The sequence below is a fragment of the Polistes canadensis genome, unplaced genomic scaffold (genome assembly GCF_001313835.1).
Source record: "Polistes canadensis isolate GaletaPanama2010 unplaced genomic scaffold, ASM131383v1 scaffold_25, whole genome shotgun sequence".
NCBI lineage: Eukaryota > Metazoa > Arthropoda > Insecta > Hymenoptera > Vespidae > Polistes > Polistes canadensis.
Window position 1 is genome coordinate 939,179 of NW_014569572.1, and position 17,406 is coordinate 956,584.

At 32.3% G+C, this 17,406-nt stretch overlaps 1 protein-coding gene across 10 annotated transcripts in view; it reads left to right on the forward strand.

Annotated features, from left to right (window-relative positions):
• The window catches only part of LOC106783793 (glutamate receptor ionotropic, kainate 2), a 90,212-nt gene extending 77,349 nt beyond the window's left edge, over positions 1–12,863 (forward strand). For 4 of the 10 annotated variants that reach the window (XM_014742651.1, XM_014742647.1, XM_014742649.1 and 1 more), the window contains 7 exons: positions 60–257; positions 421–646; positions 1,455–1,619; positions 6,233–6,333; positions 7,016–7,223; positions 9,273–9,641; positions 9,892–12,863. In XM_014742651.1, coding sequence (XP_014598137.1) covers positions 60–257; positions 421–646; positions 1,455–1,619; positions 6,233–6,333; positions 7,016–7,223; positions 9,273–9,641; positions 9,892–10,025 — 1,401 coding nt within the window. In that variant the 3' untranslated portion in view covers positions 10,026–12,863. Of the gene's footprint in view, positions 1–59; positions 258–420; positions 647–1,454; positions 1,620–6,232; positions 6,334–7,015; positions 7,226–9,272; positions 9,642–9,891 lie in introns of those variants that run through there. The other 6 variants (XM_014742652.1, XM_014742653.1, XM_014742654.1 and 3 more) reach the window with 6 other exon arrangements.
• The last annotated feature ends 4,543 nt before the right edge of the window (positions 12,864–17,406 follow it).

The window sequence follows — 17,406 nt, forward strand, 5'->3', positions numbered from 1 at the left end:
GCTCGCAAATTTCTTTTTCTTCGTTTGGCATAAAGGATCCTCGTTACTATCTTCCTCAGGCAACCAGTACGAGAATAGTCGGTGGAATATGGTGGTTTTTCACTCTTATAATAATCTCCTCGTATACGGCGAATCTCGCTGCCTTTTTAACGGTTGAAAGGATGATAACGCCGATAGAAAATGCAGCGGATTTGGCGGAACAAACCGAGATATCTTACGGCACTTTGGAAGGTGGCAGTACAATGACATTCTTTAGGGTGAGCCTAAAAAATATATTTTTTTTAAATATTTAGAGTATAGAAAAAAAAATAAATAAATAAATAAAAGAAAAGAATTGCATTCAATATATTAAATTATCATTTGGATTTATTTTTCTCGTCACTTGTAATCAAAATTCTCTTCTCCTTATTTCATTGTCAGGATTCGAAAATTGGAACTTATCAAAAAATGTGGAGATTCATGGAATCAAAAACTCCCTCTGTTTTTGTGAAAACATACGAGGAGGGAGTTAAGAGGGTACTAGAGGGTGATTACGCATTTCTCATGGAATCTACGATGCTTGATTATGCAGTCCAGAGAGATTGCAATTTAACACAAATCGGAGGTTTATTGGATAGCAAGGGATACGGAATTGCAACGCCAAAAGGTAATTTCGAACAATGTAGATGCATTAAATTTTCATGTAGAAACCAGCCACTTCTTATTATTATTTCTGTTATTATTTTGCTTGTAATATTTTCTAGAATTGTTGGTTATTTAACCACCCACATTTTTTTTGTTATATATATATATATATATATATATATATATATATATATATATATATATATAACACGAAAATACATCTGGCAATGAAAAAACTTGAAATACATACCTACCAACATACCGACCACCTTATTCAAACTAGCCTTTACAATCATGCTTCTATGCAAAAAGCTTTTCCAACAAGATACATGTAAAAACGGAACACAAAGGTGCATCCTCTATTTTGCCTAAACTCGGTAGTTCTTTTAATTGCAAATACGTGTTTGCATTGGAATTGTCCATAAAAAAAAGTACACGCTAAAGTTATTGCCAAGAACTATTCATTATATCTTCTTGTCTATTTTTATTTAAAAAAAAAAAAATTAAATAAAACATAAAAGTGTTGAAATCAATCAACATAACTGTCGTATAATTCTTTTTAAAGTTTAACCAACAGAAAGAAAGAAAGAAAGAATAAAAAAATGAAATAATCTCGTCGGGATTACGCTAAGAAGCACCATTTTAACCAAAGCTTTATTCTCCTCTTGTAGATATAAAGAAACTGAAGAAAGATGTAGAAATTAGAAAAGAAAAAAAAAAAAGAAAAAAAATAAGGGAGTGGAAAAAGATAGTAGATAGAACACATAGCTAGGTAGAGCAAGTCGCGAGGAGAATCCTTGACCAAACTAACGAAGGCTTTTTATATGCAGGCTCACCCTGGAGGGATAAAATATCTCTGGCCATTCTCGAGCTACAGGAGAAAGGTGTAATACAGATCCTCTACGATAAGTGGTGGAAGAATACGGGAGACGTGTGTAACAGAGACGAGAAAAATAAGGAGAGTAAGGCTAATGCTCTTGGGGTCGAAAATATCGGTAAGAAGATTTTTATAAATAATATAAATGCACACACACACACATATATATATATATATATATATTTTTTAATAAATTTCATTCTTATAAACGTTTAAGAGAAAAATATAAAAATTTTGATAACAAATAATTACCGCGAGTGTTCTCTCTTTTTCTTTTTTTTTATAAAAAAAAGATTTAATAACAAAATCTATTATGATTCTCGTACGGCATGTAAAACGAAAAAAAAAAAGAAAAAAAACAAACTGCACGGGAAATATAATCGATCCTACAACGGGTCGTCCTCGTAAATTCATTCTACTGTACCACACAACAAATGATAGCGAGCAGCGTACGAGTTAACATGCAAATGCTTGACTACATACTTCGAAGGTAAATCTAAAGGTGGTACATAAACTCGTAGATCGTTTCAACCAGAAACATCGTATTTACGACGACTTTGGGAAATTTAGAAAGCCTCAAATTCACCTAATCAACCCTAAAGTTCTATTTTATAATATAAGCGTCTATCAAATGAGAGTCCTGATTTGCTTGCTTTCATTGTACTACAATTGTATTGTTTCCATTATTGTAAATGGATAAACGTATGTCTATGATTTCGAAACGTTAATACGATGGATATAATTTAAACGTCGGGAAATAATTTCAATGTTGGGCGGAAAATTTGAAATTATGGAGACACAAAAAAAAGATAACGAGAAGGAAAATATAATATATCTTTTACGTTCGTACGAAATATGAAGTTTGTTGTAGTTCATGTAAGACAAGGTCTAGTTAAACAATAAAAAGATAATGCTTTCTACCTTAAAAACATTCCCGAGAAGAATAGAACTTTATATTTTCCTTATTTTCAGTAAGTTTTTAGTAGGAAGATCCACCTCCTCCTCCTCCTTTCTAAGAAATCTTACCTTATGATCTTTTCCTTCTCGGTTCTTCTTCTTCTACTTCTTTTTCTTCTTCTTCTTCTTCTTCTACTTCTTCTTCATTTTTTATTTTTACCTTCAACCTTAGCCACCGTACTTCGTAAATTAGATAAGTATCCACTTTAGCAAGTGGTGGGAAGATACTCGACAAGAGTGTAAAGAGGTCTACGCGACTTTACCAAGAAAAATACTACTAAATTGTAGAAAAACTGCTAATTGCATGTTTCGACGATAACTCAACTACCGTTTTCCTGGCCCTTGGAGAACCTAACACGACGATGCTAGGCTATTTACCTCTCGGTCTTACCTCTAAGCTGGAAATTCTCTTCTCTTCCGTTAAAAGTCACGTGGAATATAAGAAAAGATGAAACTTCAAAAGAAAATGAAAAAAGAAAAAAAAGAAATAAATAAATCGATCATCGAACAAAACTTTAAGAACTTCTTTGATGAACAAAAATTCCCTCGCGGATAAAAAAATAAAAAGAAAATAAAAAGAATTAGGATTCAAAAATTGTTTCTCTATATTTAGAACGTTTTAATTGTTTTCCCCCCCCCCCAGTCCGTTTTACCAGATATTTATATTCCTTTTTAACTTTGAGACAAATTTTTCTCGCGATCAACGAGACGGAAAACTGTCGCGTTTCACTTGGGAAAACCTACTGGAAATTGCAGACGTGCTACTAATTGCTCTTTTGCCAAGACGATGCTCTTGTTTATTTTCAGACCAGAGTAAATGTAACATCTTATATTAGCTGTCGTCTTATATTCAAAGTTTTACCTGTAACCGCGTACAACCTTTTAACAATTTCTTGCATATCATCGTTTTGACAACATACTCGTGTATAATATTTTTCTAGCAAACTATACTATCCATGTGATTACAAGTAAACGTTTAATTATCTAATTAAATTTTAATTGAAAATTATTATATATATATATATAAGCAAACTTACCAAGCAAAACTACTATTAGCATTGGTTTAACTTATAACATCGTAACTTCAGACATACCGAATTAATTCCACAAATATATTCTGCAATCAAATATCTGCTTTTAGGTTTAATGAACCTACCTATAGGAAAGCTTTGAATCATCATGAGAAAACGATAATGAACAAGCTAAAATGTTATTTTCATTAAAGATATCAAACGTATATTACGAAATAGTTAAGTTTGTGCATCGTCCAATCAACGATAAATTTAAATCATATTAATCGAGGTTTCAATAAATTCGATTAGAAAATGTTATTCTATCTTATATATTAAAAACGTATCACTTAAATTGGATTACCTACATTTCGATAATATTTAACCAATAATTTAACAATGACATTTAACGAAACTCTGGGCAAAGAGTTAGAAAGGAATTCTCCAGGTCATTCATACTAAATCCAATCTTCGAAAGTCTTACTCCATTAATTTCCCAGTAATTATAACTTGAGAAGGTTTCTATGAACTTTCGCGAGAAAGGTTTGCGTAACTCGAGTCTTCCTCATGGCTAGTATTTACTTGTGTTTCTGTAAAGTACGTTGAAAAGGGATCTCATAGAATTCCAGGATCTTCCCAAAGTTCTGACATGCTTTTTGTTATCTTTGATCAGGAAAAAAAAAAAAAAGGAGTAATATAAGAGAACTGCACGTGTACAGTGAACGACAAAAGTAATTCGTACTCGTACTCGTTGCAAACTTTCTCATCGGTTGCGTGTCAAATTTTACTTCACTCATAATGAAATGTTTTTTTTTCTACAATAAAATATATATCAATTGGAAAGTTTAACAATCCTGAAATAAATTTCTAAAATATTGATTGTTTTAAATGAACAATAGGTGTACGAATATTTCTGTGATTCACTTTACATAGTTGGATCTATTGCATACACATAGATAAGTACATTTATACAGCCATGCGCACACATATATACACATATACGTATATATAATAAATAGATGTATATAAATTCATCCGCGACGGTCCGCGAAACTTGTTCTCTTCCGGTGATACGTCGTGAATGTCACGTAAATCACGCTTTACACGGTTATGCAAATCTTACTTGAGTCCTTTTCTGACCATCTCTGGGGGCGTAAATGTCGCACGAAATTCATTATGGGCAAGGAAAAAGTAAAAGAAAAAGAAAAAATAAAAAAAGATATTACCTTGGCAGTAATAGCACCGTATCCAACAACTTACGCGTCCTTCATTTACTACGTGCAGTAACTTTTTCATTCCCTATTTCTGGTTTTTTATTTTTTATTTTTTATATTTTATTTTTTTTACGAATCTGTTATCAGTACAAACCAAACGAGGAGAACTTTCAACGAGATGATGGAGACATGCGAGAAGAAGAAGAAAAAGAAAAAGTAGGAAAAAAAAAAGGAAAAACTTTAGTTTCTTGATAAAATACGTGCAAGTCGTTGCGATCGTCTTCTTTTCGTTCGAGTCTTTTCTCGAAAAAAAAAAATAAAAAATAAAAAAAGCAAGCGAGAGGAGTTCATTAGCGCGAAAGAATTTGAAGAGGAAACGCGTGTCTCTCTCTCTCTCTCTCTCTCTCTCTCTCTCTCTCTCTCTCTCGTCGTATTTCTTTTCGCTTTTATAAAAGAATTTCTAAAGTTTTTCCTCGTTCATGCGCAACAAACTTCTTGTCATCGATGAGTAGGAACTAACTTTGAAAAATTTTCACTTCATAACTATAAGTCGTATACAACTTGGTCTCACAAATTTACGAAACATAGTAGAACAAGTATTATCGGTTTGGATAATACAGGATTTTACAAAATGTTGGGAACGATTAGGATGTTTATATTATCTCGATAATTATGATAACGAACTGAGTGAAGAATGAATAAATTAAAAATTCATTACGATCATAAATTAACGTAAGATAAACAATGAATAAGATGGAATAAATAGCACGACGAGCATTACCGATTCGTTTGTTAAAATACTGGAACAAAATGAAAAAGGGTAATGATTAATTGTTCGAATTATATGAACGCAATTTGAAAGAAAATGTTTTCGAAAATGTCACCATTTCGAAGCTAATACCGCAGGGAATAAAATAGTTTGCTACATACGAGTCACGATACGATGCTACTCTTCTTGGATATTGCTCGCACGATTTTCTCTTCTACCTTATCCCCACTCTTTTCTTTAGTTTACTTCACTTTCATATATATATATATATAAAAAGAGAAAGAGAGAGAGAGAGAGAAAAAAAATATATATATATCTTTCATTCTTTCCCGCAATTCAAACTTTTTCTCTTCGGACTTTTCCCTCAACTTTCCTTTGTAAAACTTTTTCGAACAAAAAGGAAAAACGAAAACTATGAAGAAGAATAAGAAAAGGAAGAAGGAATAAAGGAAGGAAAAGCAAAAGGAAAGATAGAGAGAATAAAAGAATGAGAAAGAGAAAGTGAGAATAGAAAGAGACATAACGAAGGGTGTAAGAAGGGATAAAGAAACATGAAGGGATGAAATAAAGGAAAAACAAGTAACGGTGCAGTATTTCGATGTTCGTGGAATCTGCCAGCGGTTAAGGTCGAAAATCCGAAAGCATTTCGCGTGCGGAATTAGAAATAGAAAAGGAATAAAAAAGAGAAAAAGAGAGAAATACAGGGGGGGGGGATGGGAGAGGGAGAGAGAGAGAGAGAGTCAGCACTAAAATAATGAACTTGCACTTTTTGTCATTCTAGGTGGTGTCTTCGTCGTGTTGCTCTGCGGTCTTGCTTTAGCGATCCTAGTGGCTATCCTCGAGTTCTGCTGGAATTCCAAGAAAAACGTTCATTCCGACAGGGTAAGCAAACTTCATCCCCTTTCAACGCCGATAATTGCGCAAAAGTTTTCTCTCTAGTTTCTCTCTCGTTAAGTCGCTCGGTGCATGACGAGCGAAATGAAATTTTTTCCTCATCCTGTTGACCCTACTTATAAACCGTTTTATATACCCACATATATTTTGTTCTCAATGTTGATTTCAATCATTAGATTTTAATGACACATAATTATAATCGGCCAGTCATTTTCTACGATAATAAGAAAAATCAAATGTTTGAAATAATTCATTTTTTGAGAAGGATATTTGAAGGGATGATAAAAAAATTATCGTGGGTCCCTTATTTTTTGTTTTTCTTTTTTTTTTTTTGATTGTTTTTTGCATGCGATCGAATGACGGTTATGATTTTATTTGTGTATTGTCTCTTGGTGTTGCTGTACCCGCTGGATTCTTCGATGACCTACACGATCATCATCGATGGTAACAACGACGGTAAACGCACGCGCCACGTTGTACTCTTGTCCAATTATCCATCGACACGTTTCTTTTCTTTCCCTTTTTCCTTTCCTTTTTCCTTTCCTTTATTATTTCTTTTTCCAATACGTTATATACAATTAAACAAACACGCATACAAAACGCATATACACACTGCCATCGCGTCGTGCTTGCATGCGGTATATGACGGGACACGGAACGGAATCTGCAGTCACTGTGTGCCGAAATGTTCTCGGAATTACGATTCGCCGTCCGTTGCGGATCTCGGCAGAGACCAGCTTCCAAATCGCGGAATTCCTCGGTCCCAGTATCCTGCGGCAGATGCAGTCCTCGTTCCACAAGAAGAAGAACGAGATATTATTCAAGCGGACACGAAGAAACAACCTACGTACCCAGCTTGGATATACCTAGGTTAAATGGTGTAAGTCCTGTCCCTCATAAAGGGCCCGATCGATCAACGTTCCTTATTCTTTCGATTAATTATTTCAAATTTTTATATAACAAGATAAATGAATATGCAAACGCGATTCACAAGTGCTGGAGATTATTTCTTTTTTTTTTCTTCCCTAATCTTATACGATTCATTATTTATATATCTTGAAAGATATTTAACTTTTTCTTCCCTTTCTCTTATCAAAAAGGTAAGAGAATCACGAGTCTCGTACGAAAGGAGAAACGTAGAAAAGGGGACAAGTGATAAGGGTGGAATAGTTACTTCGAGCACGAACGAGTCGCATTTCTCTCGAAAGAATAAGATTCGTTGTTCGCAAAGCCTGTACTCGTTTTCATGGTATGTAATTCGATTTCAACTACTCGGTAACTTACAAAAATCTTATTCTCTCTTCCACAAGAAGGAAAATAATCTTATTTGGTGAACGTTATGAACAAAAAAATAATACGTAATACGCTGTGAGAGACCAAAATTGGAGAATGTCAAAATTCACATTGTTTTTTGCTGTACAAGAATAAACCCAAATATTCGTTTTTTTTATCGACGTATTTGATATGTGCTGACGAACGACCATGTGAATCTTGACATTCTCAAATTTGGATCTTTCACGGTATATATATATTATATTTTTACATTCCTTTCGATAACAATGAAGATATTACTATTTGTTACCGTGAAAACATAGTACTAGCACTCATGGACCCAGTCATTTTCTTAACTCTGACAGGTAAGCTCGGATTATAAGTCACTCTAGAGCACGAAGGAAAACTGAATTCCGTCATGAATATCAAGGAAGTATCGTAAATAAGAGTATCATTTTATTCGTAAATTATATTTCTGTGTATTTTCGCATCTATTTGTCTCTCTCTCTCTCTCCCAATTTATTTTTCTCTTTCTTTGAAAAATGTATCTTTATATTTTCGTTTCCTCTATTAAAAGTATTTTTTTGTCGTTATCCCTAGTGGGGGCAAACAACGAGAAAAACACATCATTTGCAAAAAATAATATTTTCAAGCGTTCATTCTGTTTATCTTTATTTTTATTTCAATAACAAATAATTATTAGCTTTATGTGCATTAATGTAATAATTACAAAAATTATCGATATCAAACATGTAGAATTTCTATATAGATAAGAATAGCCTTTTGTGTATCGTTGAGATATCTATATTTATATATATTTCACGTTAAAACGAGCCGTTCAAAAAGAGGTAGGAAAGGAACGTCCTGAAGCGTAAAAAATTCTTACCATCTTGGAAAAAGGAAAATCCGTGAATAGTGCTCGTGATCGGTACGGAAGTGATTTTTCCAGACCAGATCACACATTCAAGATCATCATCCGACCTATGAGCGGTGGGTGGATAGGTGAAAGGAAACGTTGCCGTTAAAGAGATGAAAATAAATATAAAAAAAGAATGACTTTAATATAGGAATACGATGTGCGATATTTTACACACTAAAAAAAGTAAAATTTGCGCGTGCGTGTGCGTGTGCGCGTACATGCGCCTGATCGTGTATACTTCTTACATTATTTATGGAAAGCAAACACTGCAGATGAAAGTAAACAGGGAAATTGATTACGAACAAGTTATGAAATTTCACTATTTCAGTCTACTGTTTCCTCTTACTAGCGATCTTCTCTCATCGTGTACCTGTCACCTCGATTTAAAGTTTAATCACAATCGGGGGAAGTTAGGAACGGCGTCTCGATTTAGCCTCATCGGTGAATTTAATCGAAACTGCTAGGAGAATTTACGGGAAAGGTAAAGGTGGGGGGTGGGGGTTGAAATTGAACATGTTGCGATTAAAATTTTAATGAAACGAGAAAGAGAAAATAAAGAAAAAGGGATAGGGGAAAAAAATGATATCGATAATCGATACAAAAGTCGAATACCAACGACGAATTAATTGTTGTTAAAAATGAACGATACGATAAAATAATAAAAATAATTTATATATATTGAGATAGACTCCGAGATATATATATAACTGACACGTGTTATTCGTTGATTTATCAGCAGGAGGGTGGTGCATTGCCGATGACGGAGATGAAGAAATCATTGAGCTTCGATCAAGTGGGGGCGGCCCGTGGCGGGAACACCTAGCACAGGCCTCATCCTCATCCTCGTCCTCAGCAGCAGCAACAGCAGCAACAACAGCAGCCGCAACAACAGCAGCAGCCACCACAGCCAGCGTGCAAAGTCACACCTACGCACACGCGTCACACACACTGCCACTCTCATTCACACAGTCACAGCCACAGTCACAGTCACAGTCACACGCACAAGCACCAGGCAGCCCCACTGAAACAGAGGCGGGGTTCTTCAGGCATCGTCTTGGGTCAAGGTTAGATGCGTTCGATGTCGATGACGAAGACTCGTTTCTCAGTAATTGCAATTCTCTCTCTCTCTCTCTCTCTTTCTCTTCCTTTATCTTTCTCTGCAACATCATATCTTTCTTTTTCCCCTTTACCATATATCGTTACCATCAAAAATGATTCTCCGTTCGTATTGTTCCGTACAAATAGGTAAAAGCATAAATAATTATCAAATAGATTAACCACGATCAATCGTGAAACTAGGAAATGAACAAAAAATGAAACAAAATAAAAAAGAAGATAATACCAATTTGAAACAGGAGGTGACCACCCTGAGAGCATTCTCTGGAGATTCGATTGTGATCTAGGGGGTGAACCAGATGTGGTAATCTCACCGCCACCCCCACCACCACCGCCACCCTCTGCAGCGGTTTCGAGGACCACGACCCTTTGACCGATACTAGAGGAGGTACCTACAGGTGTGCCCGTCCAGAATGAGCTGCCAACTCAGGCCTCCGTCGTGATCAATGTGATCGACCAGAAGGAGACGTGTTTATAGCACACATAGTCGGCGGAAACGTACGATCTAACGATATCCGCCGAATTAAAATGCGCCGAAATGAAGGAAAAACGAATTATTATTCCTTTGGGGGATTAACGGAACCTGCTGTTGATAACTGCCGCTGCAACTGCCGCTGCAAACTTGCGCCGCTATGTTTTGCCGCTGCTGACGTTACGTCAATCGTAACGCGTTCCCGGAACCCGTTATCGCCGATAATGATGCAGGTATTCGTCATCAAACGATTCCAAAGGAGAATCAACGATTCATTATTTGTCTTTTTTATTTAATTCTATAAATGTTGAATTTCGTTTTCCTTTCCTTTCATCGAACGTGTAATAAAATTACACGACGAAGAAGTCAATTAAAAAGACAAAGCAAATGTCTAAACTCGGATTAAGAATAAAAAAGTAAAAACGCGACGAATACCTGTGTCCAATGGTTAGGAAATGAGGATTCAAATATAAAAGAAAAAAAGAGAAAGACGTTCGAATATAAAAGTCAAACACATATCGATTGAAAAAATCCATGATTTGCTTTTTATTTTTCGATAACGTTCGATAAGGCGAACCCCGATCGTTAAATTGATTGATTGATATTTATATATAGAAGAGAATGAACAAGATTTATTCATTTATTTTACACAATTTGTTATTAATAATTTAATCGTTACGTAGAAACTTATCGTTTTAAAATAAAAATGAAAGAAAAACAAAAAGGAACAAAATTTGAAAAAGGAAAAGCAACTCGGATCTCGTTGAGTGTCGCTTTATCGAAACGTTCGAGAGTGTTGAAACGTCGTAAAGGGGACGATCGCAAATGAAATATAATAAAACATATATATGTAATAACCAAATAAAAAAAAAAAAAGAAAATAAAAATAAAAACGTACGTCGTTGCAGTCGGACCAAAATCGAAGCGATCACTGCCAAAGCTTAATAAATTATTATTCGCAACGTCGAATACGATTATCGACGAAGCACGGACAAAGTTTATAGTCTGACCGATTCGTGAATCATTATACTGTTTTAAGAGGTATCGCTATAAGAACGATGGCCTAAAAAAATATAAAATAGCTTTAGCTACGTTATGCAATTATAAAATAATCCAATCAGTATGTCCGATTTCCGGACTCTCTCTCTCGACGTTCGGATTCTTAAAAAAAAAAAAAAAACACACATTTTGACACCCGAGTTCGAAGAATATCAATATTACCAACCAAGCTTTTCCATTCGAAATTTAAACTTAGGCGCGTCGTAATAATATCGTAAAAATGCACAATAAACACGTAGGATTACTGATATTGACGAGGAACAAAAACAAAATGGGTTCAAAGTTACTCAACGAATGCTATCGATTTTCAAACGAAATCGAAAAGAAATTAGAAAAAAAAGAAAACAAACAGAAAAATAGTGGACAAAGGGTAGAACGCATTTTTAAATTTACAAAACAACAACTGAATTCATTTTGGGGAGGGACAGATTAAAGTAGAAAAAGTAGTTTGAAAATTTCGTTTAAAATTTTACAAATCAAATCGATCGTTATCTCGTTTTATTTTATACATATATTATATGATTCGAGTTTATATTGACGAATTGATAACTCGTTGACGAATTTCTATCAAATCGAATGAAGTTTCCAACGCAAGCGTTGGAAAAATTTTTCACGCCGATCGAATCGAAACGCGAGTCGTCGAATTTGTCTGAAAAGTTTTTTTTAATTTTATCTTATTTCAAAATCAAAATTTAAGGAAAAATCGTACGTTTGTTCGTTCGTTCGTTCATTCGTATGCTTGCATTCGTCTCGAACGACGTCGAAAAAAAAAATGAAAAAGAAAAGAAATAAATGGATGAAACTTCACGCAACTTTTTCAAAATATTTTAATTAAGGTGAAAAATCCTGATTAGATCGAAAAATTTTTGTTTTCCCCCTAGAAAGAAATACTTCCACGAAATATACTAAATGTATGTATAATAAAAACGAGTTTAGCGTACGAGATTTATCAAGAAAAAGCTCTACTACCCAGAAAATACACGGATCGGTTATTAAATCCTGGAAAATAACTTTAACTCTTCGAATACGTTCAAACGATGATATCATCGTTTGCATGCTAAACGATTTGTACATATGTATATATATATATATACATATATATATCATATATATATCATATATATATATATATAATATACATATACATATATCTCGTATTAACTTATATGTAAACCATAGATAAAAAGGTGTGATAGGTCGATAAGAATCTTAATCATATTTTGACACGATCGACGCGAATTTATTATTATATATAAAATGTTAATATATTATATAAATATATATATATATACGTATATGTGTATATACGGCGACTGTGTGTTTTTTCACGGATGATAAGATATATATTAGAGGAACGAGTGTGCAACGACGATTAAAATGGCCCACTCGTTTTTTAATGTTGGATGTGAGAATGTATTACGTGTATGTATCGTACGTCTATCGTGCAAATAAATTTGTTCAAGAATGTTAGAGCGAGAGAATGTGAATACGTGATGTAGCTAATACACCTATTACGAATTGACGGACTTATTAGAATACGTTCCATTTTTCAAGAAACAAAACATCCATGTAATATATCCAAATCAAAGTATAATCAAATACTTTGAAATACTTCGAAGTACTTTTCATTGTCGAATTGTCGTTAACATCATCGTGTATAAATTCGATCTGTTATATAAATATCAATTGAAAAACAAACAAAAACAAAATTAAAAAAAAAAAAACGATACGAAGTAAAGAAGAAAGAAAAAGAAAAAAAAAAAACATAAAAAACCACACAAAGAAAAAGGGCAAAGTATCCGAAGAAGCCCGACGTGTTTAACGTCGTGTTTATCGAATTTTCATAATTAAATGGTAGTATTGTGTATAATAATAAAAACGTACCATCTCTTTTTTAATTAATTCCGATAGCCCTTTGCGTGTGAAAAAAAAATAAAAAATTCAAACGATTTCCATCTTAATTATCCTCCTTTTTTTCTTTTCTTAAATATTTAGGAATGTGGTTAAACGAAAGAAGAATCGTTCCGTGGTTTCTCAGTGACAAACAGAAGAAAAGCAGAAGGAAGAATGGACGATCAATCGTGATGACGACGCGGTTCATCAATCAAACGAATTGATCATTTCGAGAGTAGGAATATATATTCAAAGTTAGCACTATATAAAACTCGTTTACCTTAATTTACTCTGACAGTAGTTACTTATTATTAACCGATATTATTATTTATGCAAATCTTGTTTTTTTCACGTTGCGTTACCTTACTAACTTTCTTTGCAACTACTCAAATCATTTTCTCTCCTTCTCTCTATTTCTTTTATTCATCGTATTTACTTACTGATCCTTCTAAAATTCTCTTTGAATCTTAATGAATTTGCCTAGCTCGAAAATCAACGTAATTATCCTTTGACGAGAAAGAAAAAGAAAAAAATATCAGATAAGCTAATTTTATTTTTATAATATTACACAATGAAAAATTAAAATGATAAAAGGTATCCAATTATTCAAAGATATAGAAAGGAGGACAATAAAAAGGTGGGGGCATTAACCATTTATAAAAGTAGCAATCCTTTTGTACCCTTTTATTTATGACATTATGTACTTTATTTGTACTATCAAGACAGAAGACACCTTTATTACCATACCAATGGGAAACTAAATTGTCAGCAAAGTGCTGCCTCTCAACAGCCGTGGGAACGCTGGCAACGAACTGTAACAGCAGAAAAAAATTAATAAGTGCTTATAATTGCACATTATTTGCACAACTTTATTCTATCAAATATTTTTTATTTATCGTTAATTAGTTGAAAATAATTATTACACTTTGAATAATTATGAAATGGCGACGTCATGAGTGGGAGATATGTTATACACACGCGCAACCACAAATTCAAGGCGCAAGCACACTTTGTGCTTTGCTTTTTTTTTTTTTTTTCACACGAATTTGGTGTCCCACGGAGATGGAATGTGTCTACATCGTCCAAAAGATGTATATGTGTTAGTTAGAGTCAAAAATATAAAAATTTTCATAATTACAAATTTTGAAGCTGAAATAACGTTCGGTAAATATTATAGTAATTTCTTTTTTCTTTTTTCGTCTTTAAAATTTGTCAGTTTGATCGTATTTTATTAAATTTGCAGTTTTTCTTTTCTATATAATGCATCTTAAAAGTATTTCATAATAATTAATAGATACTATTTTTTGTAGTAACTTAATATTTGTACTTATCCTATTTCTTTATTTTTATATATTTTATGTAAATGTAAAATCACGCGTTTAAATTTAATTTCATTACAACGGTAAATATAGAGATTTGATAAAAATAAATAAAAAAACTCAGTTGAAAAGTGCATCTGCGAATTGGACGATTTGTATGTTAGGCTATTGTATCACTTGATTGTATGATTAATATAGTTTTCTTTTTGTTACAGATGATCATCTTTGGATTTATCATCTACACGTTTTGATTTTCTTCTACTTTTTAAAATATATATGTATAAAAAACGCATTTCTGAAGACACACACGTATTTAGACACTAAACATTAAATATAATCATTTTAAATTTTCCTACAATATAACTATACTATATATATCTATCAAAGAATATTGTTTTTTACCGACCGAGAATTAAAACTGCTTTTCCATCAAAGTTACAAAAGTAAAAAAACAGCGAAAATAAACAAACAATTCATGATTTTAAACGATTAATTTGTTTGCAATTACCTGCAATTATTCTTTTCTTTCTGCGGTAAAAATTTTTTTAGTGTCGGTACTATTTCTTACCGACCGAGATTTTTAACTGTCTTACCATCAGAGTTACCGCAGGAAAAAAACTGCGGTAATAAAACAAGCATTTTTTGATTTTAAACGTTCAATTAGTTTGCAATTATCTGCAATTATTCTTTTTTTTGTTTTTAGAAAACCTTACGTATACGTCATAATATAATATTATAGAAAAAGATACCGAAGTTTATTTTTTAAGATAACAATTATCTCTTTCTTTCTTTTTTCTTTATTTTTTGTTTCTTTTCCCATCGATCGAAATTGGAAGCTTTGCTTTTAAATGTTACGACACGCCGCTTCAAAAATGTCATCACCCCTTTCACAACGTGACTTCCCTTTTTCTGTTAAATTTTATCCGCTCGTTTCGTCCCTTAATCGGTTCGTTAGCAAATCACAAAGGGAGAGCTTCGTTTGCAGCATCCACGTTTTCAGAGTTAAACTATACATAACGTGTACGTATTTTTTCTTTTTTTTTTTTTTTCACACCCACACACACACGCAGATAAAAAATTATTCCACAATTTATGATTCTTTCCTTTTTTTTTTTTTTTGTTTTTTATTATTATAATTATTATTGTCTTTTACATAAAGAGAAAATACATTATAATTGACTAGATCGTAATATATTTATCACTTAAAAATTATCTTTACCATGAAAGAAAGCACGAACAATTGTTAGAGTTAAAGAAAATTTTAAGAAAATGAAATAAAAATTGATCGAATTTTTACTTTAATTATTAAATGGAAGAACTTTTCCAGGATTTATGGCATCCAATAGTTCAAGAAATTAGGCGAGAAATTTTCCATGGGTGTGTCGGTCTGTAGAAATTTGCATATTGATTGACAATTGATTGGCGTGTTCTTATTATCTAATACGGTTTGACGTCCGATAGAAAAATTATCGTAGAAATTAGTCTCTTTTTTTTTATAACGAAGGAACGAAAAAATGAACATTGCATCTAATTGAACCTTCTCATTAATAATGTTTTCGAATAATAACACTAACGATAAATTATTCTATAAATTTTTGAGAATATTGATTGGATTAACGTACAAAATTAAATAACATTTCTATTTGAACGTTGTATATAATCGAAAATACAATGTACCATCATTTAATTGTTGCATTACATGAGTTGACTATTATGATTTATCAATAACAATTATTTATATTGTTAGTAGAATCCTGAAATATCAACATGGTCAAAATAGTACGACATACGCCTTGACCATTTATCGGCTTAATACTTTAATGATACTTTAGAATTTATCATTTTTTTTTTATTGTTTCAGTAAACATTTTTAATGTAGATTTATATATACGAGATATTACGCAATTGTAATTGTTCGAATCAATTAATTAAACGGAAACAAGATATTGAAATATTCGACATATTCCAACAGTTGGTAATGTTCAAATTAATTCTCAACACTTTGTATCATTTAGATCTCCGTTTACCTTTCACTATTATACAAAAAATTATTAATACCTAGGTTTCAGCCTTTTACCAATCTGCAATCGATAAAACAGAATACAAGAAAAATTTCGGTGCAATTAATTCTATCATTAAAAATAAATAATTACAATTTGTAACTTTTTTTCTCAATTAGTTGTTTTCTTGTTTAGTTGCATCACTTCAATCATTGTACTCAGATACTCGTTTTTTTAACAATGTAGTGATATAATTTATGCATAGATTTTTTGTTTATTGATATAAATGTATCAATAAAATGTCGGCAAATTAATTAACGAAATTTGTTCTTATATATAATTATTATATAGGTCTAAACACTATGTGATGTAAACTTAAGATATAAGTTTAAGGCAACTATTCATTTCCATTGTACATATTTCGTGCCATTTTAATATAATTGAGAAAACGAGGATCGCGTGTAATTACGATTGATCGTGATTCGTGTTGTATGAATTAATTAAAAAAAAAAGAAGAACAATTGTTGGGAAAAAGTAAATAACGATTTTGCGTTAAATGTCAACGTAACGGGAAAAACATGAAAAAAAAAAAAAAAAAATAAAGAAAAAAAGATCATATGGTCAATCGATAGGATACAAACAAAAATGTCGTCCATCAAAAAAGAAAATGTTAATCATCACGATTCGTCTGATCAAACTTGGAATCACAATCTAACAAAGGCACATGAATTCTCGTAAGCTCAGGCACAAAGTTTCTTTAGTCAATTTTTGATTGCTCTATAATTTTTTATCCTATATTTTAATACAAAAAATAATAATTACTTTATCTTAACTTTGGATAGTCTACTACTTCCGAATCAAAAAATATATATATTCTTGTATATATTATTTATATACCTAATAATAAACATCGCAAAACTGCATCTTTGGACATTAAATCTTTCACCTGCACTATAGTTTCGTATACATCTATATTGTATATTTTTCATGTGAAAGATATACGATTATGAA